This window comes from Athene noctua, chromosome 1, assembly GCF_965140245.1.
Source record: "Athene noctua chromosome 1, bAthNoc1.hap1.1, whole genome shotgun sequence".
Classification (NCBI taxonomy): Eukaryota; Metazoa; Chordata; class Aves; order Strigiformes; family Strigidae; genus Athene; species Athene noctua.
In genome coordinates this window covers 120191112-120218610 of record NC_134037.1, presented here as the reverse complement: position 1 = coordinate 120218610, position 27499 = coordinate 120191112, and the positions used below count along the sequence as shown (strand labels likewise).

General features: G+C 49.0%; 1 protein-coding gene and 1 long non-coding RNA gene across 7 annotated transcripts in view; one reads left to right on the top strand and one right to left on the bottom strand.

The window, feature by feature from the left end:
• Positions 1 to 5787: 5787 nt before the first annotated feature.
• LOC141970350 (uncharacterized) lies at positions 5788 to 24055 on the bottom strand. 2 transcript variants are annotated; one of them, XR_012635172.1, is made up of 4 exons: positions 23589 to 24055; positions 9894 to 9969; positions 9687 to 9786; positions 5788 to 9520 (listed from the first exon to the last, which is right to left on the bottom strand). It is a non-coding gene; the product is annotated as an uncharacterized LOC141970350 (long non-coding RNA). The 2 variants fall into 2 exon arrangements; XR_012635171.1 differs by lacking the exon at positions 23589 to 24055 and adding an exon at positions 12665 to 13151.
• A 1035-nt stretch (positions 24056 to 25090) lies between these two features.
• Positions 25091 to 27499, top strand: part of BCL11A (BCL11 transcription factor A) — a 73676-nt gene continuing 71267 nt past the window's right edge. For all 5 annotated transcript variants that reach the window (XM_074909682.1, XM_074909590.1, XM_074909503.1 and 2 more), the window contains exon 1: positions 25091 to 25317. In XM_074909682.1, coding sequence (XP_074765783.1) covers positions 25263 to 25317 — 55 coding nt within the window. In that variant the 5' untranslated portion in view covers positions 25091 to 25262. The remainder of the gene's footprint in view (positions 25318 to 27499) is intronic.

Below are 27499 nucleotides of genomic sequence, written 5' to 3'. Positions count from 1 at the left end.
TTGATTACATCTAATACCTGCCAAAACCCAGATGGTATGCCCACCCATCTCACAGTGTGATAATGCCACATTGTGAAATCTACCCATTAATATTAATTGTCAGCTAGAGAATCTGTCTGAACTACTAAAGCTCGAGGTTGCCTTAAGAAAGCAGGGCATGATTTAGCAGGGATTTTAAGATAATTCTTATTCTTTCGTTCTCTATATCTCACATACATAGAATGTTAAACAACAGCCCTAGAATGCAATTCCAATTCCTGCCTCTCTCAAATCTGGTCTTAAACCACTGTGTGCTTGGGGTCTCCACCTGCTGACCAAAATATTACCTTAAATTGCTGCGGGTGTGCAGGCTCTGCATAGGTACATCTTACTGCACTGACTGAATCCTGACTCCCTGCTCAAAGACAGATGTGCCCTACTATGCATGTGTGACTTTTCTTCTTTCTTTCCATCGCTCCCCTGCTACCCTCTCAATAATGGACTTGATAATCCTGGAGAATTACTGGAGAAGTCTTTTGGAAACTCTTTTTTTTCGTTTTATTATACACATTGCAAGCTCAGTGGGTGAAGACAGTGGGAAAGGAAAGAGAAATACAGTGTAGAAAAAAGTGATAGTGTAGCAATGGAACTGCCCGCAAATTTTGAGGAACTACAACTGGGTTTGAGACAACAACATCCCCATATCCTCTGAAAAGAGAGAAGGGGAAGTGTGGGAGGAGGTAGAGAGAGTACCTATCACCATACATCATGTTATCTCTTGCCAGCTCCTTTCAAGCCCTGTTTTTGGAATAATAGTAGTCATTATATGTTAGAATGCCTGGCTCTTCTCATTCACCTGTAGGCCTCAAATGGTTTTAGACTGACTGGGGCTCTGCTGACATGCAGGAAAGTATCCCTAGGATCCTGCTGTGGCCCAGACACAATGCCACAGAGGCAGGTTGTGGCCTCGGACAGTGCTGAACTGTCCAGGAAAGTGGTGATAAATTTTGATGTATGCAGTTCTCAAATCAGCAGCAGCTTCTGACTTCTGACTAGATATCAACAATTTTACCTGGGTGAGGGATGAGCTCTAAATGTCGGACCTGAAGACATAAACATTTGTGCTTCAACCCCTAGTCAAGCCGCTTTGTTACAAATCTCTAGCATAGATGCTATACGTACTGGTGGCTCGATGTATGCTGGCACTTTGAGGATAGAGTAAAAAACCTATGCAAACAAGACTGTGGCAAAGCTACCGGGGCCTGGAAATTCAGGTTCCAAAGTCTGCTATTCCGTTCTTCCCTTCTTCCCTTGCATCTGGCTATTCTGCAGCAATTTAGGTAATAAGGCTCTTTGAAATGGGAACAGTCAGGCATATAAATATATGAATATGTAAATCAGATTTGTATTATCAGAGGTTCGTATCAGTATAGGTGTGCATGAGGACAAGTTTGTTCCTTTGTCGTTTTTCTTCCCACCGAAAACCTTTGTGGCTCATTCGTCACCTTGCAGTAGGCCCTGAGTCTCGTGGGACCCTACCAGAGGAGCTTTTTGGTCACTTTTTTTGATGGTTGCAGCTCCTTGGAAAGGTACACACTGCACTTACTCAACACCACCCAGACGACACATTGGCATTGGCTTCACAGAATGCCTGAAAACCTGCATCACTTTCCCAAGAAGCTGCCACCACCCCCACCACCAGCTCTTATGTCACGAACAGCCAGCCTGGGCCTGCTCTGTGTTGCTTTTGCATCCTCCCTCTGGTATCAGCTGAGCGACACCAGGAAGAAAGATGCGAAATAAAAGTGGAACAAAGGACCCCTTTCCTGCCACCGCTGAAGCTGGTGGCAAGAGCCCTGCTGACTTGAGCAACACCAATGTTGTTAAGAATAGGTCTATCCTAAATTCGCTGTTGTGTCTGCAGCTCGTGTGGACTTATCTTGACTTACAACGTGTGTGCACATGCATGGTGAGGGGAAATGTACAGTTTTTGGCAATTGAAAGTTTAATCAAAAGGCCACTTCTCCCATCTGTTATTTTTGGGCCCAGCCTCCCGAGGGTCAGCTTGATGACATTTCATGCTGCTTCTAATCAATTTTATACCAGGAAGCAGTGTGAGAGCTGACTACCAGAGAGCTGGAGTGGCATGGAGCTCAGCACTGGGAACAGAGCTGGAAAAATATGTTGGGGATTTTGGGGCATAAACAAATGTTTCCTAATCTGGACTGCAACTCTGTCAGGCAAGTACCAACAAGCAAATGTCGATTGGAGCTGAAAACCAGCAGGTTCTACTACAGCGTAACCTGTAAATCCACATCTTGACAGGCATGTTGTGGTACGCAGAGCTAGAGTCTCCGGGAAATAAGGTAACACAGGAATCAAATCATGGAATCAAATAGTGTGGTTATCGCTGCTTTTTTGCTTTGTATAGCCAAAGGAAGCAGCTAGTAGTTTGTACTCATTATTTCCTCTATGACTGTTTAGATCAGACTTGATTTTTTGGAGCTTGTAGCCCTGGAGGATTAAATGATTTGGAAGACACGGACCTTTTTTTCATTGGCCTGTTTCTCCCCCCATATCCTTTCCATCCTGTGATTGTCTCTTCCGTGACTGGGCAAACACAGGTAGGTATGTACTTGCTCCTAGGGGCTCTGTTCCTTGCTCCCCACACTTTCTAGAGAACCACTTGTGAACCACATGTAAGAAGAGGAAGAACTAAGAGTAGTGGGGTCAGAGCTGGAGCAAGACTTCTCAGCAGGGCTGGCAAGACTGCTTTAATTTTTTTGCTGCCTCAGCCGTGAGATCTCGGGACCAGGCTCTTGGTGACCTTGGAGCTGTCAGAGGTTAGAAGGTGAGGAAAGACTGCTGCTGTCAGAAGGGAACTGCTTTTTGTAGCCACCTCAAGCACTCACTCTGTGGCAGCCACAGCAGCAGTAACCCTGGCTTTGTAGGACTTCACAGACACTGACTGGTTGCTCTTGTAGTCAGCTGCTGGCCCTGTCCCTTGAAATACAGGAATATGTATTTGTCTGGAAGACCCTCAAAATATCAGGCAGAATCTGCAGGAGATATGGTTGAGCTTGGTGCTCATGCCCTGTGGTGTGCTTTTGACAATGTGAAACTTCCATTTACGGGGATTTCTAACGCGTTCGCAGGCAGAAAATGCAAACAGCACAGCTCCCTGGGCTGCACTGACCTCTGCCTTTCAAGCAGACTATCCCTATGTGGTTCTCAGTGGAACCTGTAGGCTTGTAAGCTAAAGAAGTCCCATTAAAATCTCAACATAGAGTTTCCATCGCATGCAGTCGTGAGTCTGGCGATGTCCAGAGCTGGTGCTTTTGACTAACAGTTGTTACTTTTTGAGGACAGGTTTCCCTCAGCACAGGCAAAACTACTAGGGAGGCTGTACCTGGAGCAAGGGATCTCCAGGATGCCGAGCAGCTGACTTGTTTCCAAAGCTTGTTTCTGGGCTAAGGAATGAGCTTCCTGAAGGGTTAATAGCAGACAGTTTGGGATGAAGCTCGCTATGTTGCAAAAATAAACTGTTTAATCTGACAGGGAAGAGGTAAAATATTGATTTATATTTTAGCATATAAATGCTCCTCTTAACAGCCTATCTGAGGGGTGTTATGAGGGTCGTCCACCCTGGAGGGCAGCTCTTCAGAGATGCAAATAGTTCTGATGGTTTGGGCTTTTCTCGGTTTAAGGAATTACTTATCTGTTTGCTCCTCTTGCAGAGCAAAGCTGGGAGACAGCATCGTGTTCCAGCATTTCAGCTGCTTCAGTGCCAAGTATTAGACCAAACTTAACCTTCATCAGCAGTTTAATCTAATGGTGTGGTTCTGTAACTGATTTAAATCAGTACTGCACTGGTTTGCTCTCTTCTCTGCCCTGCAGCTGTGTGCTCTTGTTGTGTGCTGCTTCTGGTGCTCACTTCTCCCTTCACTTGCTCGACACAGCTTGCTAAAACAGCAGAAAACTGTCTCGGCAAAAGGTAGCAAGTTTGGTGGGGTTTTTTTTGTTGTTGTTGGCTTAGAGAGCTGAATGAGGTCAGCAAGGTGGCAGTGCCAAACCTGGGCTGGAAGCATCTCTTGTGTGGACAGGTGTGAATTCCACAAGATGGGTGAGCCACCGGAATTAGCTCACCGCTGCCAGGAAAACCGTTCCCAAAAGTGGTGCAGTGCCACCCCTGTGGATGGTGGCTTGGCCAGCCTGTTGAGTCACAACTTTCCAGTGGAGATTCCCAGAGGATTCCCTGTCGTGGGCCTTGGTGACTTGCCCAAGGTTACAAAGACAGATGGTGGCAGAGCCAAAATCCCAAATTAACTGCAGAGGAACAAAACCTAACTATTTTCTGTAGTTTAAATCAAAGTTTTATTTTGACTGACAGAAGCCAAAAAGGAGCTCGATGCACCTTAGAATAAATGTACTTGGAAAGCAACATCCTGGACTAAGATCTTTTTCTTCATGCTCCTTTTGTTGCAGTAAACCACAAAACTCTGCCTTTTAGCCGGTGGGAAGGGATGCAGTTCCCCTGAACTTCCACTGGGCTCCTCTGCTGTTACAGCCAACAGAAGTGCGAATTAAACGCTTCCTACTCTGAACGCAGCTAGTTTCCAGTTGAGATCCCAGCCTGTAGACTCGGTATTGTTTCTGTCCAGAGGTCTGTATTACCAAAACTGACAGGTGTCACGGAGGTTACTCTGTTCTTAGGACTATTTTGAATTTATTTTTTTTTAAATCCTGAAATATTAAAAAAATCTGAGAAGAAAAGGTGTTTTAAGATACTGGAAATCCTGTTACATGGCACTGTTCTGTTTTCCAGGCTGTCCAGATGATAGGTTATGGATGATATTGAAGCTCAGAATTATACAATAACTATTGTGTTAGACTTAGACAATGAATACAGTGCCCTCCGGTTGAAGCAGGTTTCTTTTCCTATTCATGTTTATTTTATGCCTAAGTGAAACAAGACCTTAGTTTTATATATTCTCTCTATATAAATATTTCTTGATATATTTTTTTTCAAGTGCTCATGAAAAATGTGACAAGATGTCCACCAAGGTCACAAATGCAAGCATGAATAGCTGCAATTTAACATCAGTAGTTAGCAAACAAGATACCCTCGAGGTAAGGAGGCTGATAAAAAGAGGGCAGCGATGTATTAAAGATGCATTATTTGGGGGTCTACGGATATAATTTAGGCTTCGCAACAAGGTCAGACTGATTTAATTCTCTCTGCAAAGGTCAGTCCAAGGCCTGGCTATACTAACCTCTGTGCTCTCCATCTGTCTGCACTCCAAGCCAGACACTTTGAATAGGTGATTGTGTGTTCATGAGTGGATACAAACACATTGAAATTACCTCCAGGTCTACGCCTCTGAAAGTGTTTACTTGGAGCCACCACTGACCCTGGAGTAGCTGTTACCTATGGAACTTTACACTTGGCTGCTGCTTTGAGGTGTTGGGAAGAACATCTGATATTCGTGATTTCCTAATGGTGCAAGCACTGATGAGTATTCAGCTTCATAAATGCGTCATTGTAGTGTCATAAACTCTTTATGCAGGTTTATTCTGTGACCCTTGAAACGTGTTTTTTTTCTTTTTTTTCACCACTGGCAAAAGTACAATAAGGGGACATACACACCCCCCTCCCACCCCCCCCATCCCCCCTTACACTATTCACTTTTTCCAAAATAAGGAAAAATGAAGAATCTGGTGTTTGTGGACATCTTTATTTGACAGTCTGGGTCTTTTAAAAATCTTCCTCCATAAGCAGGGAATTTTTTAAAAATAATTGACAGGACAAAATAAATATGCAATGTGCTGGTATCTGTTAGTCTTTTTCTTGTTGCTTTTTTCACTTCATGCTAAACATTTCTGAATTCTCTTTTCATTTTAAGTAGGAAACGGGTTTATTAATCTGACGGCAACAACTAGATAAAATGAGGCCAGTGAATGCTTTGAGCTTTCAATAAATATTTAGCTCACTGAAATAGCCACACACAGTAAATATCACTTGCTTTCATGAAAGAAGACCTGTTAAGTTTAGTGGAAGATACACTTAACTTGGAGAGAGTAAGAGACCTTAATTTTTACCTGTATGGTTTGGACTAGAAGGCAGTTATGAATTGATATTGCTTTCATTTTAGGTGGAGGGTATAAAGGTGAAATTATATAAAATGGTACAAAATAATTGAATGTACTATGCTAAAAAAAACCAAAACAAAGAAAAAAGGCTCCACACAGTGCTCTCTGATGAACTGTAAGTCTTCCTTAAGTACAATGTTTATATACACCTGGTTTCAGTAATTATTTTACATTCATACAGTAAACAGTTTCAAAAGTAAAAAAGGGGGATCTGGTTTTGAACCAACAAAATCCAAATCAAGAAATGCAGAGCTTGGGATGCAACTCTCCACAGAATATCTCGTCCTGTGTTGTCTCGAGGCTGCCTACTGTAAAGACACCTAAAAATAGAGAACCGTAAGAACAATAATACAGATCGTAACAAAGTACTTTAAGTCAGATTTTCAGATTTCTACCTGTATTCCTCAGTTTAAATAACACTCCTGGTAAACAAATTCTGATCTTAAGTGATAAAAGCTTTTTTTTTTCCCAGGTATCTTAAGAAATCAGCCATTGTTCTTGTGCACGATGTGCACTGATCCTATCAGAGATAGTGTTTGGCTCTTGAGGCTGGTTCAGTGGCCTTGCTTTTTTTAAAAAAATTAGATGAAGGCAGGGAGAGTATCTGTGCAGAGATGGCAAAAAGATTTAGGAAAGCAGGAGAGTGTAGAACCCTATTTTTCTGGAATAGTCAATGCCTGTCCCCACACACCCATGCACACATATGTGAGTGCGCCCACACTCATGCATACACTTCCATCTACCTTCTAAGAGATCGAGCTGGTGGCCAGCTCACCTTTTTGCTAGGTTCGAGGGTTGTTGGAACACCTCTTCTTCTGGGAAGTGTGTTGGTCCGCTTGGATTAGCCACGGGAACGGCTGGGGAGTGACACAAGAAGCCACCCCCCTGGGAGAGAAGAACATGCGGCCTCTGCAGGGCCCTGTCTCCCACTGGCTGAAGCAGCTGGTAGGTGAACTCAGGTTCTTTTAACCGAGTGGGTGTTTTTAGAGTAATTACTATTTGTGGTATTGTTGTTTAGCTACAGCAGTATTAAGGTATTCATTTACGCCAACTGTTTGCTTTAAAATACTTTGTGGGTGAGCTTTTATTGCTCAGGAATGGTGCCAGATGGACAGTCCTGAGGAACAAAGTCCTCACGTTATCTACGGAACAGGTATAGCACAGGCGGTGGCCACATCAAGTTTTCCTCCTCCATCTCCCTCTGCCACTAGCCTGGTCTTGGGAAGGCAAAGCTCAGGAGGAAGAAGGCACTCGTGTGTGCCTTTTCACCTCTACAGGGCTTTTCCCTGAGGCTACTGGGGATCAGGCTCTTGGCAACTTCTTAAAGCATCCTTCCTAGAAGCGGAGGCAGTTTTTACAGCATTTGCTGTCTACTGCATGAATCCACACCAAACAGGCTTTACAAATATTTCTGACTCCAGCACCTAGAGCTGTAATAGCCCTTTTTGAAGCAGTTCTCTCCCTTCAAGGAGGGGAGGGGTGCAGTTTCCAACAGAGATTGAGCAGCGGGGAGAGGTGGTAATGTCCATCCTTGTGTCAATACTGTAAGCCATTCATGCAGAACAAAATAACCTGTTGTGCCTGGTTCCTTAATGACAGTCCCTGTCCTTTGTTTGCGTCTCTCTTAGAGTGGCACACAGCTTATCAGATGTCTAGTGTGGACTGCTTTGTAAGGCAGAGGCACTGCTGTACACGCTTTCCATCCCAAAGCCTGCCTGCCTTCTTGCTTTCCTGAAAAACCAAGCCCAGGCCAGGCTAAAAAGCCACCAGCCCTGTCAGCTCTCAGGAGATGTGCTTATCTACCTGAATTGACACACTGTTTTCCAGAAAGCCTGAGTAGGCTCTGGGACTTAGGCGAGGACAGCTTGGGTTTAGAATGGAAACACTGACAAACCCTTAATAATACAATACTGGCAACTTCCACTCTAGGGTGGTTGCTGCTGTGGCAGCTGCTTCATCAGGGAAAGACCAGTCAAACTCCAGCACTGCTTCTTGTGCTATGCTGATGTTCTGCACACTCAAAAAGGAAAACAGAAAAACTGGGAATCTCATAAAAACGTGTTTTTCTCAGCATAGCAGGGAGTTCGGAGTTGCCCTCATGTGCACTCTCAGGGGCTGTAGGAGTTTAAGGGTTTAGGCTTACCTCGTCTCAAAGCACACATTTTTCCCTTTGAAATAGAAAAATCTTACGCCACAAAAATGGGCAGCTACTTTTTGATCATGTACTGGCAGTGTTTTTTCATGTGTGAGACATGACATGCTCTGTCAAGCCGCCGTATTCAAACTTCCCCTAATATATTTCATTTTTATTAGCGACAAAGGACAGGTGATTTGAATTTTAATACTATGGGGTGATCTGTATGTGAGGTGTAGAACACCTAGGCGTGCGCTATGCTACAGCTATGGCAATGAGCTCACGCGCTTTGCATGTAAATCTCGAGATGGTTTGCTGTGCCCAGCCCTATGAGGGGCACTGGTGGAAATTAAAACATGAGGGATGCAGAACACTTTTATGCCACTATATTTCCTTTTCCTGTTAAGTTTTCGATTCCCATCTTCCCTTATAGTGTATTTATACTCCTACCAAGTTTCAAGGGAGTAGCAAAGCAGCTCCTTGTATTGTTATTATTTTTAAGCAGTGCTTTTGAGAAATCAGTCTGGTGGGGAGCAGAAAGCACCAGGCGTTAGGCAGATGAAGACAATTTCTGCATTGCAGAAGCGCTGTTTAACACGTGATTGTCCCGTGGGATGGAACTGTGACAATTCACAGCTCTCTTGTCCTCGTGCTCCTTGAGAAACTCACTCCAAGTCAAGATCTTCCAGTTCATGTCCTCCACGTGCCTGAACCTGGCCATTCGGTTTGACTGGCTCCCTGCACTCCAGAAATGCTCTCCCCTCCCATTCATTGCTGGTAGGAGCAGGGTGTTGGGGGCAGGTTATCTGAGCTGCTGTTAGGCAAGAAATGGAACAAACAGGTTAGAAAAAGTCTTGTTTCCCAGGTGCGTAAAGCTGAAAGACAGCAAAGCAGCAACTCCGAATAAGTAGAAAAAAAAAAAAGAAAAAAAATATGTTATTTTGTTCTGTTTGTTGTAGCGTTTGCCTGGTGAGGTGAACCTCGGGCAGCAGCAGCAGCTGCCAGGAATGAGGGTTCCCCGAAGCGCTCACAGGGAGTCCAGCTCCCGGTGTGAACCCGGGCAGTCAACTGCCCCGCTCTGGGGCCTTTCTCCCACGGCAGGCAGAGGCCTCCCTGTTCTCCAAGCTGATTTTGGATCCTTGCCCCCACAGCACTCGGGGAGGCCACCGAGTTTGTAGGTGCTGGAGGAGTGTGCTGTCAGCGTTGGCAAAGCTCGATACCGGAGGAAGCAGCCCCCTTTGGTTCCTTGTTTTTTCTCTGCAAAAAAAGGGGAGGGGCAGAGAGAGGACAAAAATTAATTTTTCTTGCAGTGGACGCTAGCGATGCAAAGTGCTAAATAAAAGCTGGGTAACATAAACCCTTCCCTCTTCCCCTCCCGGTTCTCTCTGCAGAGAACCAGAGCAAGTTGTATGTGCTGCTTTACCCATATTTCCATCTAGAGGCACGCGCAGATCTCAGGCTAGCTCTCTATCAGGGACAGTTTCCAGACAATCATGTGGGAAGTAGGATCAGACTTTTAAACCCTGAAATTAAAAAGGACATCTTATTTAACAGAGGAAAAAAAAATACTTTGGGACATTTGCAGATAATTAAAAGAAACAGCGTTTAATAGTGTGGACAAAGTCCTGACCTGAAGCAGGATGAACTGTACCAACGCCTGTCGTACAGCTCGAAGTTTATAGTGTTCTGGAGTGTTGTTTATGTTACTATAAAAAAAGGTGAGAAAATATATTCAGTTACTTTCTGTTTCCCCCCATTGAGCAGATGGCAATTCATAGCTCAAATTGTTTTTTAAGCCATTTCACGTTTTACTAATAAGTACAATATGCTTTTCAGCAACAAACCACGCTTAGGCATTTCTGCAGAGATTATGTGGTTGCTCAGGTAGCTCCGAAAGCAAAGAGTTTATGAATCCTGTTGCATTAGACAGGCGACTGTTTTCCGGTTCTTCTCGTGTCGTGGAAAACACTAGCTAAAAACTCTCCTACTTCTTGTTTCAAATTATTTCTAATTTTGAAGGTCACAAATAATGCAGTGTACTTACCCTAACTGCCTAGATTTGAGGTTGTTTCCACCAACTCTGTTCCTGGTAGAACAAACCATGCTTTCTAAGGAGCTGAATATTCTTTAAGTGTGTAATAATATGTGTAGATGGCCATTGGGGAAAGCAAAGAAATATGCAGCAGTTCTATTTCAGGGAGTTTTGGTGCTTTAGAATGAAAACTGTTAATACTGCACGCGTTGGAAAATTCTCACCATCGCATGCGTGGTTTTATCAAAACCTATTAAATTATATGAGTGCAGAAGTAAGGAAGAGTGGGTTTTATTATTAATTGACACTCATTTTTAGCTGGCATGTGGTGGCAGGTCCTCCAAACAAACCTGAGACACAGATTAGAGCTGAAAGTTTTGGAAATGTTCTAAATCTTTGTAGCATTGCAGAAAGGAAGCGTAATATTAAACTGACAAATTGAATATATCTATTTTTTTCAATGTAATTCACAGTTTCTTCCTATTATTTTTTACTACCCGGGGAGATAAAGCAAAACAAATTCCTCAAAACAGAGAGAAATGTATTTCGAGATACCATTTCCCATTAAGTAATATATCTCCCTTGTACATATGTACTGTCAAATATCTATGTGTTCCTTTTCCATGACGCGTCTCCAGCCAGAAGTGTTGGCTATGCAAATATTGCAGAACCGACTCTTAACATATGTGCTGTGTGCCTAGCTATAGATATGCAGGAAACTATATAATCATTAGAGCCTGCATAGATTATCTTGTAATTATAATTTTACATAATCTCTTATATAATCTCAAGGCTGGTACGCAACGAAAAAAATGCGGTCAAGTCAGAATTCTTAGGAAGAAAAATAAAATTATTGCTTGTAAACGCCCTGGCAGTGGAGGAGCCACGCAAGGATAGCAAAGCACACTTTCTCACCCAGAAAAACCACGCTGGCAGCTATTAAAAATGTAACTCACACCGCAGGAGCGACTGGAGGGGGGGGGTACCTGGGCAGCATCACTCTGGCTCCGGAGGGGAAGGAGGCGGGGAGGGGGGGCGGCCCGGAGCGCCCCGGTGCGTAGGTGAGCCGGGGAGAAAAAAAAAAAAAAAAAAAAAAAAAAATCGTATTGGTAGTGGGGAGGGAAGCGCCGTGGGTTGGGGAGCAGCGAGGGCCCCCCCCCCCCCGGAGAGCAAAGCCTCGCAGCTGCCGCCGAAAGGCGAAGCTGGCGGGGGGCAGCCGGGCGAAGCCGTCGGCCGTTGTGCTCGGGCCGGGGGGCGGGGGGGGGACCGGGGTGCTTCTGCGGAAAACGGGGGAGCGCAGAGCCGAGCGCCAGCGCGGGGAAAAGGAGAAGAAAACGAAGCGGTGCTGGGATGGTGCCCAAGTGGCAAGCGCTGATGTATTTATTGCAGGAGCCGCTGCTGGTTTCCCGGGGACCCGCCCGGAGCGGGACGGGACGCGGAGACGGCGGGACCGGGGCGGGGAGGCTGGGGAGCGCTGCGGGCCGCTGAGCCAGCGCGCCCCGCCGCGACCACGGCGGCATCAAACGCGTTCCCTGCCCGGGCCGCTGCCGAAACGGGGCAGGGGCGTGGGGGAACGACCCACCGTGACAAAAAATATTAAATAAGCCAAGCACGCAGGGGAAACAGCCGAGTGAGTTGCAAAGGAGTAACTAAAAGGCAAAGTAAATCGGGTGAAATCGCCAGGCATTCGTTCCCAATAAAGAGCAGGCTTTATAATTTCCAGGTGTTGGGGAAAGCCGTTATCTTATAGTTTATAAATCCCTGCTGGGGGGGGGAGGGAGAGAGGGGGAGAATCTTTGGAGGTGAATGAAATACCAAATCACGAGGCTCTGTGTAGATTTATGATTGCATAAGACGTTCGATCATTTCCATATATTGAAATGTGCTGTCCTTTCCGCGACTGCCCAGCCCTTGGAGGGAGAGCGAGACGCTCGATTCCGCCTTGATCAATGCTGACTGCGAAGCAAGGAGGAGGAGAAGGGGGGGACCAGGCTGGCACCAGATGGAGCAGGGTCTAGGGAAAGGTCAAGGTTAGCTCAGGCTGCTATTGAATCGGTTGCAGCCTCACAGATAGATCTCTGCCTCGGAGGCACCCACTGGGGCTTCTCAGAATCAAATCTAATAGAAAAGGCAGTCACAGAATGAAATCGCTTCATCTGAATGCTAAAATTGTTATTAAGCTACATTAGAGAGATACCGGGCACGTGATTACCAAAAAAGGAAGCATGCCTAGCAGTTTGCGACTGAAATAAAAGCTGTGAATATGTTGATACCATCGGCAACGTGCAAGGATAATAGATAACAGGAGAGAGGGGCAGGGAGAGATGTGTGTGTGGAACGAACGGATTAACACAGCGATGCGTACGTACGTATCTGTATAAATTATTTGCGCGGGTCTACGCGTCTGTGCGTGGGTACGTTTGGACATCCGCGGGTCGCAGCGACTTTGTGCAGCCCGTGGTCCTCTGCTCTCTGAGGATGTTTGCTACTTGATCTGGACGGTGGTCGTGGGCTGAGAAGTGGGACCTGACTTGGAGGAGAGGTCTGGTGGCGGGTCCTCCCAGGACTGTGCCAGCAGCCGCTCTCGACTCGCCTTGCGGTGGTGTGCCGTCGCTTGGGGTTTTGATTTTAAGTCCTCGTGAAGGCCTGGGACTCAGGCATTGTTGAAGGCCTCTCTCTTTCTTTCTTCTCTCGGGCAAAACTCTGTGAGGAAATGTTGCTGGGCGTGTACACATACCCCCCACGCTGGACATGGGAGCGGGACGTAAGCACACACGTATGTGTTTGGAGCAGCGATGCTGTCAGCTGGCTTCCAGGGATCCAAATGAGCTCTTCCCAGTTACCATCTCCTCTGCATTATCCATTCTTTAACCTACAGCACAGGCATATCTTAAAGAAGGATTTAGTCTAGTAAAATAAATGCTGGCTACACTAGATTAAACATGATGACTGCACTCTAAGGGTTAATAAATTTAGAATTAACAGATCATCCCAGCTTGATACAGCTACTATAGATGATTTAATATGCAGCCTAAGCAGGTTGACAGTCAGCTCACAGATGCAGATAAGATCAAACAGTCTCTTGATTCAATAGATTGAATGGTTGTACTGAGTGTCTGGAAGGTGAGTGACAGTACGTATATGGCAGGGGTTCTGGTAAAGAAGGGCTTCGATTCCCCACTGCTGTGCACTGCACTGGTTTTCCTTTTCTAGCAGTCAACCTTTTCCAGCAATCAAACCCGGAGTTAACATCAAAAAAAAAAATGTCTTAAATATAGTTCAGGAGAGTTATTTGAAGTTTCCAGTAATGAAAAGCTCTGCGCTTTAATAGTAATCACCATTACTATTGCTAGTCTGCCCTTCAGATTCCTTCTCGCGGACAAGGCCATCGCCACCTACTCCGTCCCACAGGGAGTCTCATCTGTCCACAGCCTCTCCCTGTCCGTCCGCGCTAGTCCCCTGCCCCAGCAGACCTACGGCCACAGAAAGAAGGTATTTTGGAGGCAGAACGGGTGACACCTTGCCCAAGTCAGCCTGCGGGGTTTGGCGAGCGCAACCTTGTCCTAATGGGATCTCTCGTCTAGAGGCTTCAGTTATAGGAAACATCGATGGGTGAGGAGTGAGGAAGAAAATTCCCCTGCTTGCTTTTTCAGCTCTCCTGCCTTCTGGCTTCAAAGTTAATGCCGGTAGTAACTCTTCTGTGGTTTATGTTTTCCTTCCTGCTCTCCTGTCCTATTTAAACAGGAACGTAAAACAGTTCTCATGGAGGCTGGTGAGCAATGAGATGACAGAGTGGTCTCTAACAATTTTTATGATTTGATCAAGAGTAAAAGCTCCACCTGAACCATTAGATTTTACCGTATGAATACGTTTCCAGGCAATTTTAAAAACGCGTATTATGTATTCAATAGACCGTCACGGCTCTGAATTGTATCTTATTGTGTTATATGGGGCCAACACCATACTGATAGGAATATTGGTGCATAAGTTACAGCACATCTCAACACTTACAAATGAGCTGTTTTGTTTACTTTGCTGGGTTTTTTTGAATACCCAAATTCTCAGCCCATGGTTTTGACGAACGTGTGATTTTTAAAAGGGTCTTGAACACTTTTGCAAACCTTTACCTGTGAATTACACTTCGTTTTAACTTGGCAGCCGGTGGCTACTTTTAATCCCTCAAATGCTGAGTTAGAAAAGAGAGGGCCTTGGCACGTGTTTCAGACTCCAGGTCCACGCGTGAGCGTCCCCACGTTTTCCTGACACCGCGCAGGGATGAGCCAGACCTGTCCCCATCCTGCACCTTGGAGCACCTCTCAGCTGATGGAGGCACCAACATCTGGACCTTGTAATGAGAGAGAGAGAGGCAGTATCAAACTGCCAGGGCTTCTCGGGGCGAATGGAAAGGACTCCGATACCCCTCGCGAATAAAGCGGAGAAGCCTACGGACGCACACAAAAAGGCTGGGCTGAGAGCGAGGGCGAAGGCGGACGAGTTTCGGCGGGAGTCAAAGGAGCGTTTTCCTCCCTGCCGTGCCGAGCCGCGGAGAGGGGCGGAGGAGGCACGGAGCCGCGGGGCTCGACCGCAGAGGGGCCCGCGGATTCCCCCCCCCGCGGCGGCGATGCCGCTTCCCAAGGCGGAACCAGCGAAACCAGTTATCTGGCAGCAATTTGCATATTTATGGTGCCTCCTGCCGTTCTCCGTGATTGCTTTACAGGCAGGAAAGGTAACAGAAAAATAGAGAAGCCCCTCGGAAAAAAAAAAAAAAAAAAAAGGAAAAAAAAAAGGCTCATACGTGCGCAGGGGCTCTGACGGAACTGCCTCGTAAAGCCCGTGGCAGGAAATTTGTTTGCCAGTTTTTCCGTCTTAGAATTTGAAGGCAGTTATGGGGGTTTTTTGGGTTTGTTTTGGTTTTTTTTTAAGTTCTGAGGCTGAAGATGCGAGGACCGAGCTTCTGTGCAAAGTGCTTGAGACAAGTGCTGATGATTTCGGGGAAAAATAATTAGCCTCGTCATATTCACTGAATGTATACATCTAAGGCGGAGGCAATCCTTGGAGAATGGGAAAAGCATTCAATAGACACTTTAAAAGTATAGTGTCATGGTACATATATTTTTTAGTCCCACTCATAAGCAATGTACAAATGTGCAGTAAGGCTTTGAATATAAAAGCTAATTAGGTCTCAATAGAGAATAGTTTCATTTTTATTGGCTCCAAGTATGACGGCTGTCTAAGATAACACCTCGGCTCCGAGATACTTTTGACCTTCCTCGGAGGAACTGCTGTGCCTGTGTCCCCATACATCCCTCTACGTTCAGGTACCCTTGGTGCTGGGCAGCATGAACTGGGGTGCCAGGAGGTCTGCAGCTCGCTCTCCCCCCATGCTGAGGAGCCCTTCTGAGCTGTTGGGGAGGGGAGATCGCAGTGGAATGCATCTCTCCAGCCACACCTACACCAAATTTCTCACTGCTGCTGGTGGGGAATAGCACTTAAAGACTGGTGCTGTGATAGGGCCTGGATTTACCCTGCCTTTATCTATAGCCCCTATCACTGTAATGTCCCAGGGTGGTGTATTTCAGCAGAGGTAGCCTATAGATCTCCTTCCATCTGTTTACCCCTCTCTCTCTCTCGGCGCTAGGATGCTGTGAAACTTAACACAACAGGGCAAATGAAAGTCTAAACTGTGAATACATTAATTTCAGTATGGTAATATCAAACATTGTACATATTTCTGATTCCCGTATTTAATTTCCCTTGCTTTTTTTTTTTTTTTCTTAAATGCTGGGGAATAGTTGCTTGCTGAACAATAGCATTAGTACAATAACTCCCCCCCAACCCCAGCATTCATACTTAATGCACATCAGCTTTCTATGTAATGCTATACAATATACTTGCATGTTACTTTAATTGAATGAAATCTCATTCCTACTGGTGGCAGAAAGCATTCTTTTCACTGCAGTCAGAATTCATACTGTACTGTAAAAATTGTACGTGCCAACAATAACAAATGGTGGCAAAACTATCCAAACTGCTCAAAGAAGGGGGCTCTTATCACAGGTTATTCACCACCACTCCCGCTACCTCTCACCGCTGCATCTGTCCGTGCAGCTTTGGGCTATATAATAATATATTCTTCTGACTACAGAGAGTTGCATTAAAATAGTATTGTAAGCATTGTAACAATCAAGTTGAAATTTTGCACAGAATAAATATGGCAAAGAAGCAGATCCACAGTAAAGCTGTCCTTATTTTTAAATGCAGAAACAGCTCTCTGCTATCTCAACAATTAATTCTTTCTCATCTGGATCCTCGCGCAAACAGTGTCGTGTTCTGCAGAGCATGTGCATTTCTTCTTTGCCAAAGCTAAAAGCTAAACCTAAATGTCACCTGAAATAGTAATATAAAACGACTATAGAGAATGATGACGGTGTATGTTAAATTTCAGTTCAATGCATTCTAAGTGCCTAAAAGATGAAGCTCTAAAAAGCAATGTAATAGAAGTTATTTACAAAAGAAGTTAAGGTACCAATCTAAGAGCACAGCTTGAGTACATGCTTACTTTAAGCACCTAAGTACAGCCAATGTGCCCAAAGATAAGTATGTGCTTAAGAATTTCGCAGTACCCAAGGCCAAGTAGATTCCTCTGGTAAGGGATATATTGAGCAGGGTTAGAGGAGGAAAATCCTTTTTTATTGCACTGTCCTTCTCTATTGTCTCTCACGCCAAGCATGCTAGGAAGAAGAAGGGACTGCGTTTAGCAGCATGCAAGAAAACAACTAAATCTTTCCTCATCCTGTGTAGCAAAACTGCTTTCTCAATGCAACTAACTTCTTTTTGATTGTTGATACTGGGTCTCTCAGATTAGGGAATTATTTTTGTTATTCTACTTTTTTTTTTTTTTTTTTAATTGATTTGAGGCATAGTTGGGTTTATTCTTCCAGACAAAATTTGCAATTCCTCCTTTTCCTGCCTGCCACATCCAGAGTGGGGCTTTCCAGATCTCCTCATAGGGAGAGTTTGAGCCACTTGGATCTAATCTTGCCCAGATGTGTGTAAATCTTCTCCTTATATCCCAAGAAGATTTCGTTCATAACCAACTGCTGTGCTAGAAGATCACTAGCTGCCCTACACATTTGATTTGGTCAGGACTGGACCAGGTCTTTTCAGTTCTGCCCTTCTTTGCTGATGATGATAGTTTGGAGATGAAGCGTGACTGTGCCATTGCTGGACGTGCTGCTGTTTTAACCCTTGTCTTACACGCTGCTTGTTCCTGGTTTGAGTCTCACCAAGAATTTGTCCCTGAAGGGCTGGGAGCCTGGCTTAGCCTTTCCTATCCGTGCAGCTTGCTCATCCCTTCTGAGCTCAGCTGCCTCTATGCTGGTGGCTGCAATCTCCCTGTGGCCTGAATCAGCTGTAATTCTTTACCTTGTCCTAGCTAGGCATCTCCCCAAACTTAGCGGCTGAAGTCAGAAAACGAATCAAAAAAGATGTTTGTGTCAGTGACCTGGCTTTCTGCTGCTCATAGGCTTGAAGATAGTGACCTGCTTAGGTAAATGACTTGGGATCTCAGCAGTGACTCAAAAAGACCAGCTTTGCTGTGCTTGTGCTGTCACCAGTTTCCGTGAGCCCTGATGAATGTTGGATGTGTGGAACACCTTGCTGAGGAGTCTGGCTTCTCATAGTGCTTTGTTTCAGAATGACCTGCACACCCAGTGCACCTGCAGTGAGAGAGGCCAAGGCTGCAGCCTGGCGTGGTCAAAACTCTTGCTGAAACCAGCAGAGATGCTGCTCTGAGTTCAGGCGTGCAGCAAGGTGTCCCTGCTCTGTAACCCTTTGGTGAGATGGGCATGGAAACTTGTGGGGTCTGGCTCTGTGAGGGCGATCTGTTTGTTCATGGCCTGTGGCTCATGTTTCTAGCCCCAGGCTTGTCATCTTTGCCTGTTAGGGTCAAGGAAAATTCCAAGCCCACTCCTTAACCAACAGTTCATGCTCCAGCTTAGTGTGATTTGAGGCGACAAAACCCATCTCTGATAAACAGAAGTTTAAAACTAGTGAAAAGTGTTATGATGAGCAATTCTCAGTCAAATCCTTTGTAATACAAAGTGATACTTAAAACTTATGCTCAGCATTGAAAGCCACATGGCTCATCTCTTTCCAAGTACCATCGTTATGGCTGTTCTGATGCCAGCCCACGTGTGGGACTCCCTTCCACATAGTTTTGGCGAAGAAAAAGCCCAAGAAATTGAAAAGATTCTGAGAAACCGTTAGAAAGGGTAACAGGGACCAACACGCTGCCAGATGTTTTCCTGTCCCTAGCTGGCCTTGCTGCATCTATAAGGTAATCGAGTTGATCTATACACTCTACTGTAACGTGCCAAAGCTGTATTTTGGATTGTGTGTTCAGTGTCTTCCCTTCCCAGTGTGATGGCTGGTATAAAGGGGCCTGACAGATGTGTGACTGGCAGCGTGTCCTGACGCAGCTCATGTACAGATCAGACACGTTTTATGAGCTTTAGCTCCCTCCTGTTTGAGGCATTTATGTTGTCTTTATCTTACACATTTAGGAGACTCTTCTGAGATAGGTTTACATGCCATTTCTTGTTCGTGGTCTCTTATGGGTGTATGGGTACACATAGGTGGGGAAGTGTGGCATGTACGCCCCGTGAACGCAGCTTTAAATTGGGTACCTATATATACACTGTTCAGTAGAGAGCTTCAGCAGAGCTAGAAGTACCAAATTCATACCCTAGATGTCAGCAAAAGAAAAAAACATTAAAACCCATTAAAAATCGTTTTATAAAGGTCTGTGAATCAAGCAATGGGTTAGCCAATTATTCATAAGATAATTCCCTATATGGACTGACAGTTTGAGTCCCAAGTTTCAGCTCAATCAAATTTACACAGCCCAAGTTATAACCTCTTCAAGATGGGGATTGTAACAGGAGCGCTGACAGACCTTAACTACTGTGCCTCTTTAGTAACGAAAGCTCAACTATTTCACTCGTGCGGTAGCTGCTGGTGCTGCTATAATTAAGACTGTATGGATTTGCATTATAGGTCAAGCTCGGGGAGGTTTGAAATGCACATAGTTTAAATCACGTTGCCTTGAAACCTAGGATAGAAACTGTCACGGGCGTGTTATGTGTTTACTTATAAAAATATATATAAATATTAAAAATACAAAATGACAAATAGCTAAGTAAGTACAAGAGCAGTACAAACTAAAACCAGTTGGCCGAAATCAGACATTTGATTAAAGGTGAGATTTTATGGGCATTTATTAGTGCCTTCCTCTGCCTGCCCATGCCCCAGCAAAACTGTTTGTATGCTTCAAAGGAGTGTTTTTGCTATCTGAAAATCTGTTTCCTGAGTGCTTTGTGCCATTTATTTTAGAGTCATCCCCAGTAAGTCCAGTCACGGTCCAGGGTTCCATCGTGCTGGATGCTGTGCAAGCAGAGACAGGCTGAAATCCCAGACCTTGATGAAAGCCATGGAAAAAGTCTTCCCAAGTTCAGGGTTTTATTCTGGGTCCTGCCTAGGGCAAGCTGATAACGAAATCTGTCTGTCACCTGGCGCTCAGATGTTTGTGATCTTGCATGGACTCGCTGCTGTGCGCGCTGTGCTTGCTAGTAAGCGCTGGCAGAAGCGGAGTTTATTTTGAGCCTTTATTAAAAAGGGAAGGGAAAAAAAAAAAGAGAGAAAAGGAAAAGCAGCGTGCCCAAGTTTCTCATGCAGGAATACTGATGTACGTACTATTTCTAGAATGTGCAAGTCCTCTGCTCATTCACGGGGAGTCAGCCTGGCATGATAAGAGTTCCACCCACATTGCCTCCGCCTGATTGAGACTATCAGGACGGTTTCGGAAGGCACCCCGTGCGATCTGCCGTCACGCAATGCAGCCCAGCTCTGGAGAACTGGCAGAATTTTGGAATTTGTATTTGGTCCTAATGTTCTGTACCGAGTTGGCAAGTGAGATTTCTGCTCCGAATGAGTGACAGTTGGAGCTTCGATGCAGGAACATTTGCCCACCAAAGTTGCTGAACTCACCCACTGCCAAGTCTGTCACTGAATGAGCAGATAGGCAGGGACAGCAGTACGCGGCGTGAACCGTGTCACGCTCCTTTGCGCCTCTGGTCCCAATCCTGTGCGGGAGGATCATGTGCTTGCCTGCGAGATGGGGGAAGGCCACACGTCTCAATTTCAGGCAGTTTCGTGTCCCTTTCCACAGCAACCTCTAAGCATCTCACACGTTGAAACGGAGGCAGGATCATGCTGTTTCTCAGGCAGAGAGCTGAGGCGTGAGAAGAGGGACAGATGCATTTTGGCAGATTTAAATGTTACACTAATTTTTACGGTGTAAATATTCTCATTTGGGCACTCTGCCCTGCTGCTGCAGGTCACTGCCCCAGCACGGCAGAGTGGGATGGGTGCCCACCTCTGTCCTCAGCTGCTCCAGGCCATTAGCTCTTGTCTTGGGGCTCTGGCATGGGACAGATTGAGTCAGGACAGCCACTCCCATCGGGACACAGACCCTCCTCCGAGGTTGGCTTCCCCTCGTAGGCAGCCTGAAACCCACCGTGGCCCTGGCTTCCGCAAGTACCTCGGAGTTTGCCTGCACACGGCGGACACGTGGGGCCACGTTTTTTCTGGCTGACTTTGCTCTGGGGACTGGCAGTCTGTAGCCAAAGAGCAGCAGGTAAGGTGGCTGGGGGTGACAGCAGCTCAAATGGCTTGGGCAGAAGGAGGTTGTGGAGGAGCAGAAGGCGACTTGCAAGTTTGTGTGAATCCTCAAAGCTTGATCACTGAGCTGTCTTTCAGTGCTGGTCTGGGTTTGATTCCACCCGCCCTCCCGCTCACATTTCTGAGGGTTAGCAGTCAGTATCTGAGCATTTCTAACAGTTTTTACCTGCCACGCTCACTAGGTACGCGAGTCTGACCGAGTGGAGCGACACCGCTGTGAACTAGGTGCAGGGAAGGCTGCAGATGACAAGAGGTGCTGTGGTGGCCGTTGTGCTGGAAGTGGGGACTAGAGGGCATGAAGCACGAGAAGCTCGATGTGGGGTGCAGCGGGGAAACGGCAGGGTGCATCGCCCTTGCTCCCAGGGCTCTCCTGAAACCCTCTCACCCTGGCCCTGTCACTGCCACTGGTGCCCCGGGGCGAGCTCGGAGGCTGCTTACTGCCCCCCCCCAAGCCGGGGATGCCCCCCGTGAGATTGACCCCGCCATCAGCATCCTCTCCGGTAACGCCGAGGGCCACCCCCCCCACCCCCCCCGCCATTTTCCCGGGGTGTCGGGGCCAAGGCGAGCACCCGGCTGCTTGCCGGGGGGGGCGACCCGACGGGGCGCGGAGCCCCCCCCCCCAGCGAAGGGACGGCGGCGTTTCGGGGGTTAACGTGTCTCGGGGGGAGGGGGGGGTAGCATGGTCCTGCGGCCGGAGGTGGCCCTGTAACACCCCCCTCCGTCACGAAGGCAGCGCCACAGCGCTGGGGCTGAGGCTGGAGCAAACTCCCTCGCAAGAGCTGTTTGTTGACCACATTCACGTTCAGAGCCCTGAAGCTAAAAGCACTTTACACCATAAAATAAAAGCACTGTCTTTTTTTCTAAAAGGTTACGTCTGGAGGCCACGCTGCTCATACTTCATACAGAAAACTACTGAAAGGGCTATGAAATCCTCTATGATTTACACTCCCTCTCAGTGCATTAGGATATAGATCTACTCGACTCTAAAAATACTGTGGAGTTTCTAACCGACGTGAATATATGTGCATTATTTCAGAAAGTCTGTTAGAAAACTTGTCAACACATTATAAAGCATAAACCAGGACTTGGCCATTAAATACAGAGATCAGAGACAGAATATATACTGCAGGAAGTACGGAGAAAAGTCCCTCCATTCAAAAAAAGGTCTATTAGCTAAAAGTTTACACACAATATACACCAAAGGGTTTAGAGAGAGCCCGTGGACCGTAATTACAAGGCATAAATGGAATCAGTAAGGGCTTTACGGTCCCCAGCACAGTTAACTGGGCTGCCAGAAAATAATTTTAATATTGTCATAATTTATTACCCACCGAAAGCCACATCAAGGATTGTAAATATAGTTACTTTGTGTCCACGACTGCTCGTTAAACAGCCTCGTTCCCTTCCCCTAAAAATACAATAAAATACAAACCCACCTGCATTATTAATCTGCGGTTATGCCGTGTTAAAAATGTCTTCTGACGCCTTTTCTTTTCTTGAGGTTTGTTATCTCCCTCCAATCACATGACAATGCGAAGCGCTGGGGGGGGGGGGGGGAGGGGGGGGGGCTGTCGACGGGGGGAGCACATTGCGATCAAATGCTAATATTAATAATTATCCAGCCAGGATGAAATATTGTGTTTTTTTAAGGCACCGAGTTCCCATTTAATTCGAGGCATTTTACGGTGCTGGAATTAAGGGCACGCTAATGGTAGGAACATCCTCGCTGCCATTCATGAAAGCATCTGGAAAATTAGCTCCTGACTGTAGGTTTGAAGATGCGGTCTGGGAAGTCACCTCTGGAATCTCGAGAGCGGCGCGATGAGAAACCAGATTTAGTCGTAACTAAGTGCTTAATTTGCTATGATTTTTTTCAAGAAAATCAATGAAACGTTGCCTGCTATTTATCGGGAACAACCACAGATAGGTATTCGGATGCAGGTTGGCTTTAGAGCGCGCACAACTGCGTAATGAATTGTAATTCAGAGGACTGTTAAGTGTGAACCGCAGGACCTTTCAGGGGTAATAAAGTCATTACTTTTTACATTGCAGCCACCTTGAAAAGCTTTATACGTGCTATTACAGATAAATCAAACCCCGTATATACATCTCTCCCGCGCACACACACACACGCGCCTGCTTATAGACGCTTCGTAGAGGAACACGGAGACGGCGCCCGCAAGCCGGGAGCACTTGGCTATTGTCACCTGCGGCTGGGTCGCCCCGGAAAGTCACCGCAGGACCGGCATTTGCTTCCCCCCACCCCCCGCCGTTGACAGCCGCGCTGCGAAGGGGGGGGGGGGGGGGGCGGGGGGCGGCGGGGCTGCCCGGCGGCGGGCGGAGCCGGGGGAGAGGCGGGAGGGGGGGGAGAAGCTGCTGGCGGGAAGCTGAAACCGTCCCACGCCGGAGCGATTCGCCCCGGGCTCTGACAGCTCCGGCGGCGGCGGCGGCCGGGCTCGCCTTGCCAGCGGGTCCTCGCCGCCCGCCCGGCCCCGGCCCCTCGGTTCCCCGGGGCGGCGGCAGTTCTGCGCGTTCAAAAAAAATCTTTCTTACGGTGGCGGGCGGCTGCTCGTCCCGCCTCGCCTCCCGTCCAGCTCTCTCCTCGCCGTCTCTCCGCCTCCGTCCTGGGCACGGTTTATCCCCCTCGCACTTCTCTCGCAGCCGCACTTTGCTCCAAACGCCCCTTCGCCTCCGGAGCTTATTTCTACTGCAACCTGATCCCTCCCCGCGCCGGCAGCCTCTGCGTCTCTCCCGTCTCTTTTCGGCGAAGTTGCAGCCGCCGCTGCCGCATCCTCCCAACTCCAGCCACTTCTCGGTGCCTCCCGCTGCCTCGGCTTCCCCCCACACGCCCCCCCGCCGCCCTCCCCCGGTGCCAGCCCGTTGCCCGCCGCCGGCGTTTCGCTTTCGTGAAGAGCTGGTGGCTGCGGGCAGGGCTGGGAACGCTGCCGGGGAAAGGGGGCTCCGGGCTGGCGGGCGAGAGAAGCCCGCGGGGAAAGCTGCGAGGTCCCGCCACTCTCTTCTAATATACCACCCCCCCACCCCCCACCCCCCCCAAACCTCCTCCCGCCCCTGCGGCTTCTCCTCCCGTCTCCGCCGCTTCCCCGCTCCCCAAACTCCGCTCGCTTCGGGCCCGGCCCGCCCCGAGGCGAGGAGCTCGGCTCGGCGGCGGGGAAAGGCCCGGCGCTCCCCGCCGAAGTTTTCCGCGGGCCGGGCCGAGCCCTCGCGGCCCCCCGGTCCCCCCCGCAGCTCCCCCCGGGGCCGGGCCGCAGCTCCCGGGAGGAGGGGACTGCGCGGCTTGGCGGGGGGTGGGGGGACGGGACACGAGTGAGGAAGCCAGGAGCCGGATGGCCCCCGCCCGCTTTTCGGATGGTCTCGGGCCCTACCTGGCTTCCCCCAGCTCTCCCCCCTCCTCGGCACCCTCCGGGACCAGCCCTCCCCGCAGCCCTCTCCGCCCGCCTTTTGCTCCCTGGATGTATTTGCTTTTGCAGTGGGGGGGTGCGTGCGTGCACTGCCGCTGCCTGCCTGCCTGCTCGCCTTCTCCCTCTCCCTTTCCTCCCTTCTTTCTCCGCGTGTGCGTGCTTAATCCCCCCCACTCGCCCCTCTGCCGGCTCCCCTCCTGCCCCCGCTCCTCGGCGGCCACTTGCGGCTCCGGCCGCAGCCGCCGCCCCCGGCCCCCCGGCCCCATTCGGCGGCGGGCGCCGGGCGGCCGGTGCACCCCCTCCCGCCGCGCCCCCTCCCCTCTCCCCCCTGCGATCACTGTCCATTGGCTTGTCCTGCTCTCTTTTTCATGTCCAGCCCCTGATGAGTGTCCATTGGTGTTGCCTTCGCCTTCCCTCCTCCCCTCTCCCCGGCTTGCCCTGCCCATGTTTTGTATGTCTCTGTCCATCCAGGCTCCTGACGTTCAAGTTCGCAGGGACGTCACGTCCGCACTTGAACTTGCAGCTCAGGGGGGCTTTTGCCATTTTTTTCATCTCTCTCTCTCCTTCTCTCTCTCCCTCTCTCTCTCTCTCTCTCTCTTTTTTTTCCCCTTGCACAAAAAAAAAAAAAAAGCCATGACTGCTATCCCACAATTCATCTTCCCTGCGCCATCTTTGTATTATTTCTAATTTATTTTGGATGTCAAAAGACATTGATGAAGATATTTTCTCTGGAGTCTCCTTCCTCTCTAACCCGTCTCTCCCGATGTGAACCGAGCGACTCACAAGCCACTGAAGCCACCAACCCACCATGTCGCGCCGCAAGCAAGGCAAACCCCAGCACTTAAGCAAACGGGAATTTTCACGTAAGTAACCCGGAGAGCAATTTATTTAATTTCTCCTTCACAGATTTAATTTTTAATTTGAGCGAGAGCGGGGGGGGGGGAGGAAAAAGTGAGAGCGTGTGAGCGAGTCGGGGAAAAAAAAAAAAAACCTCAACGCCGGCGCGGGATTATCAGCATTCCGGTTAATTTCTCCCTAATTTAATCACCTTGATCACTTTTCTTCGCTTTCTCTCTTTCTGCCCCCGCTCCGCTCCCTTCTCCCCACTCCTCTCGCCTCCCGCTTTCCCCGCTCTTCGGCGGCAAGAGCGGCGGCTCCTCTCGCCCCGGCACCGGGAGAGGCGGCGAGCCGCCCCGCTCGGGCTAGGTGCGGGGCTGCCGGCGGCGAAACCCCTCCGAAAGTGGAAAGAAATTCCCGCGGGAGCGGCGGGCTGGACGCTGGACACCTTGGCCGGGCGGGCGGGACCTGCAGGCGAGCGGAGCGGGGAGAAGAAAGTCCGGTGGCCGGAGTCTACCGGCTACCGGCGGGCTCGCCCCTTCGCCCCGCGGCACCCTCCCGGAGGGAGGGGGGGAGCCGAGCCGAGCTGAGCTGAGCCGAGCCGGGCCGCCCTCCCTTTTGTTTCCGCCGCGGGGTGCGGGGTGGCCGTCCCGCCGCCCCGGGCCGGCGCCGTGCGGGGCTCCGCCGCCCCGACCTCGCCCCGCGCCCGCCCCGCTTGGGGCTGGGGCGGGGGGCGGTGAAGGGAGCCGAGCCGAGCCGAGCCGGGAGGGATTCTCCCTCCTCGCCTTCGCTTCGCGTTCTCCCGCTCGCTTACTATTTTTTGGAAGATTTTCAAAAAAAAAAAAAAAAAAAAAAAAGAAGTGGAAGTGGATTTTGATTGGGAAAAATCTCGTGTCTGAATGTTTACAAGCACCGCGTGTGCGGGGAGCCTCCTGCCAACAAACACAGGCGAGAGCGAGCCCGGGCTGAGCGCACACACACGCACACTCACACACACGCACACACCACTCACGCCCGCGACCGGCCCTTTCTCGCCGCCGCGTTTCAACCCCAAACCAAATCCGCTCTCCCCGCGAGAGAAAAAACCCAACCCCGAGCCCCGCCGCACCGTTCGCAACAAAAACTCCGGCTGCCTCCCTCCAGCCGCCACCACACACACCAGGGCTAGATGCAAGATAAGCGGGAGCGCTCTTTGCACAACAAAAGGCAACTCGAGCTGGAAAGGTTTGGGGCGAGGGGGGTGGGAAGGGAGAAAAAAAAAAAAAAAAAATCCCCTTTTCCTCGGGGTGAGCTGGGGGGGGAAGGCGAAATGCTGCATGCTTCTCCTCGATTCTTTCCCCACCCCCCCCCCTCCGCTTTCTTTTCTTTTTCTTTCTTTCCTTCTCTTTTCCCCCATTACTCCCGCCGGGTTTTGTTCCCTCCCAGGGACGGCAGAAAAACCCAGGGCGATTTCTTCCTGCCGGCGATCCCCGGCTCCCTCTTCCCTTCGCAAAAAGAAAAAAACCCAAACCAACCAACCAACCAACAAACCAGAAACAAACCCCAAGAAAAAACAAAACAAAACAAAAAACAACTTTACGCCGCGATTTCTCTCCCCCACGGCTGCACAGCCATGGCCAGCCAGGTTTGCACATGGAGCCCCCCTGAGCCAAACGCTGCCTTCTTGCAGGCAGCCCCTCCGCTGCGGGCAGGGCCGGCTCTGCCCTGCCCAAAGTTTCCCCTAAAACCCGGGGAGGGGGTGTGTGTGTGTGTTTTTTCGGGGGGCTCAGTCCTCTCCTCCCCCACGTCGTTTTCTCCCCGCCACTTCTCGGAGCTGCTTTTTTTTTTTTTCCCCTCTTTGAATTGCCCGGCGCTGCGTTGGGGTCAGGGTTGTAACGTTAATGGTGCTCTTAGAGGGGTGCGACCACCCCCCCCACCCCCCCCCCCCGAAATGGGGGTCCATTGGGGAAGGGACGCCCTGGCGGCCCCGGGAGTGGGTTGTGGGGAAGGGAGATCACGGCGGGAGCGGGTGGCTGCTGGGGGGGTGCTTTGACTCGCCCCCGAAGGCAGCGGAGACGGGCGGTATCCCCGCGGCTCCTTTTCGCTGAGATACCCGCGGGCCGGCGCGGAGTTTCCGCACGTGTGGGGCGGGAGCGGCGGCTGGGACGGTCTCCGGGGGGGGTGGTGTGTGGGGGTGTGGGATGGGTGTGTGTCTGGGGGGGGGGGGGG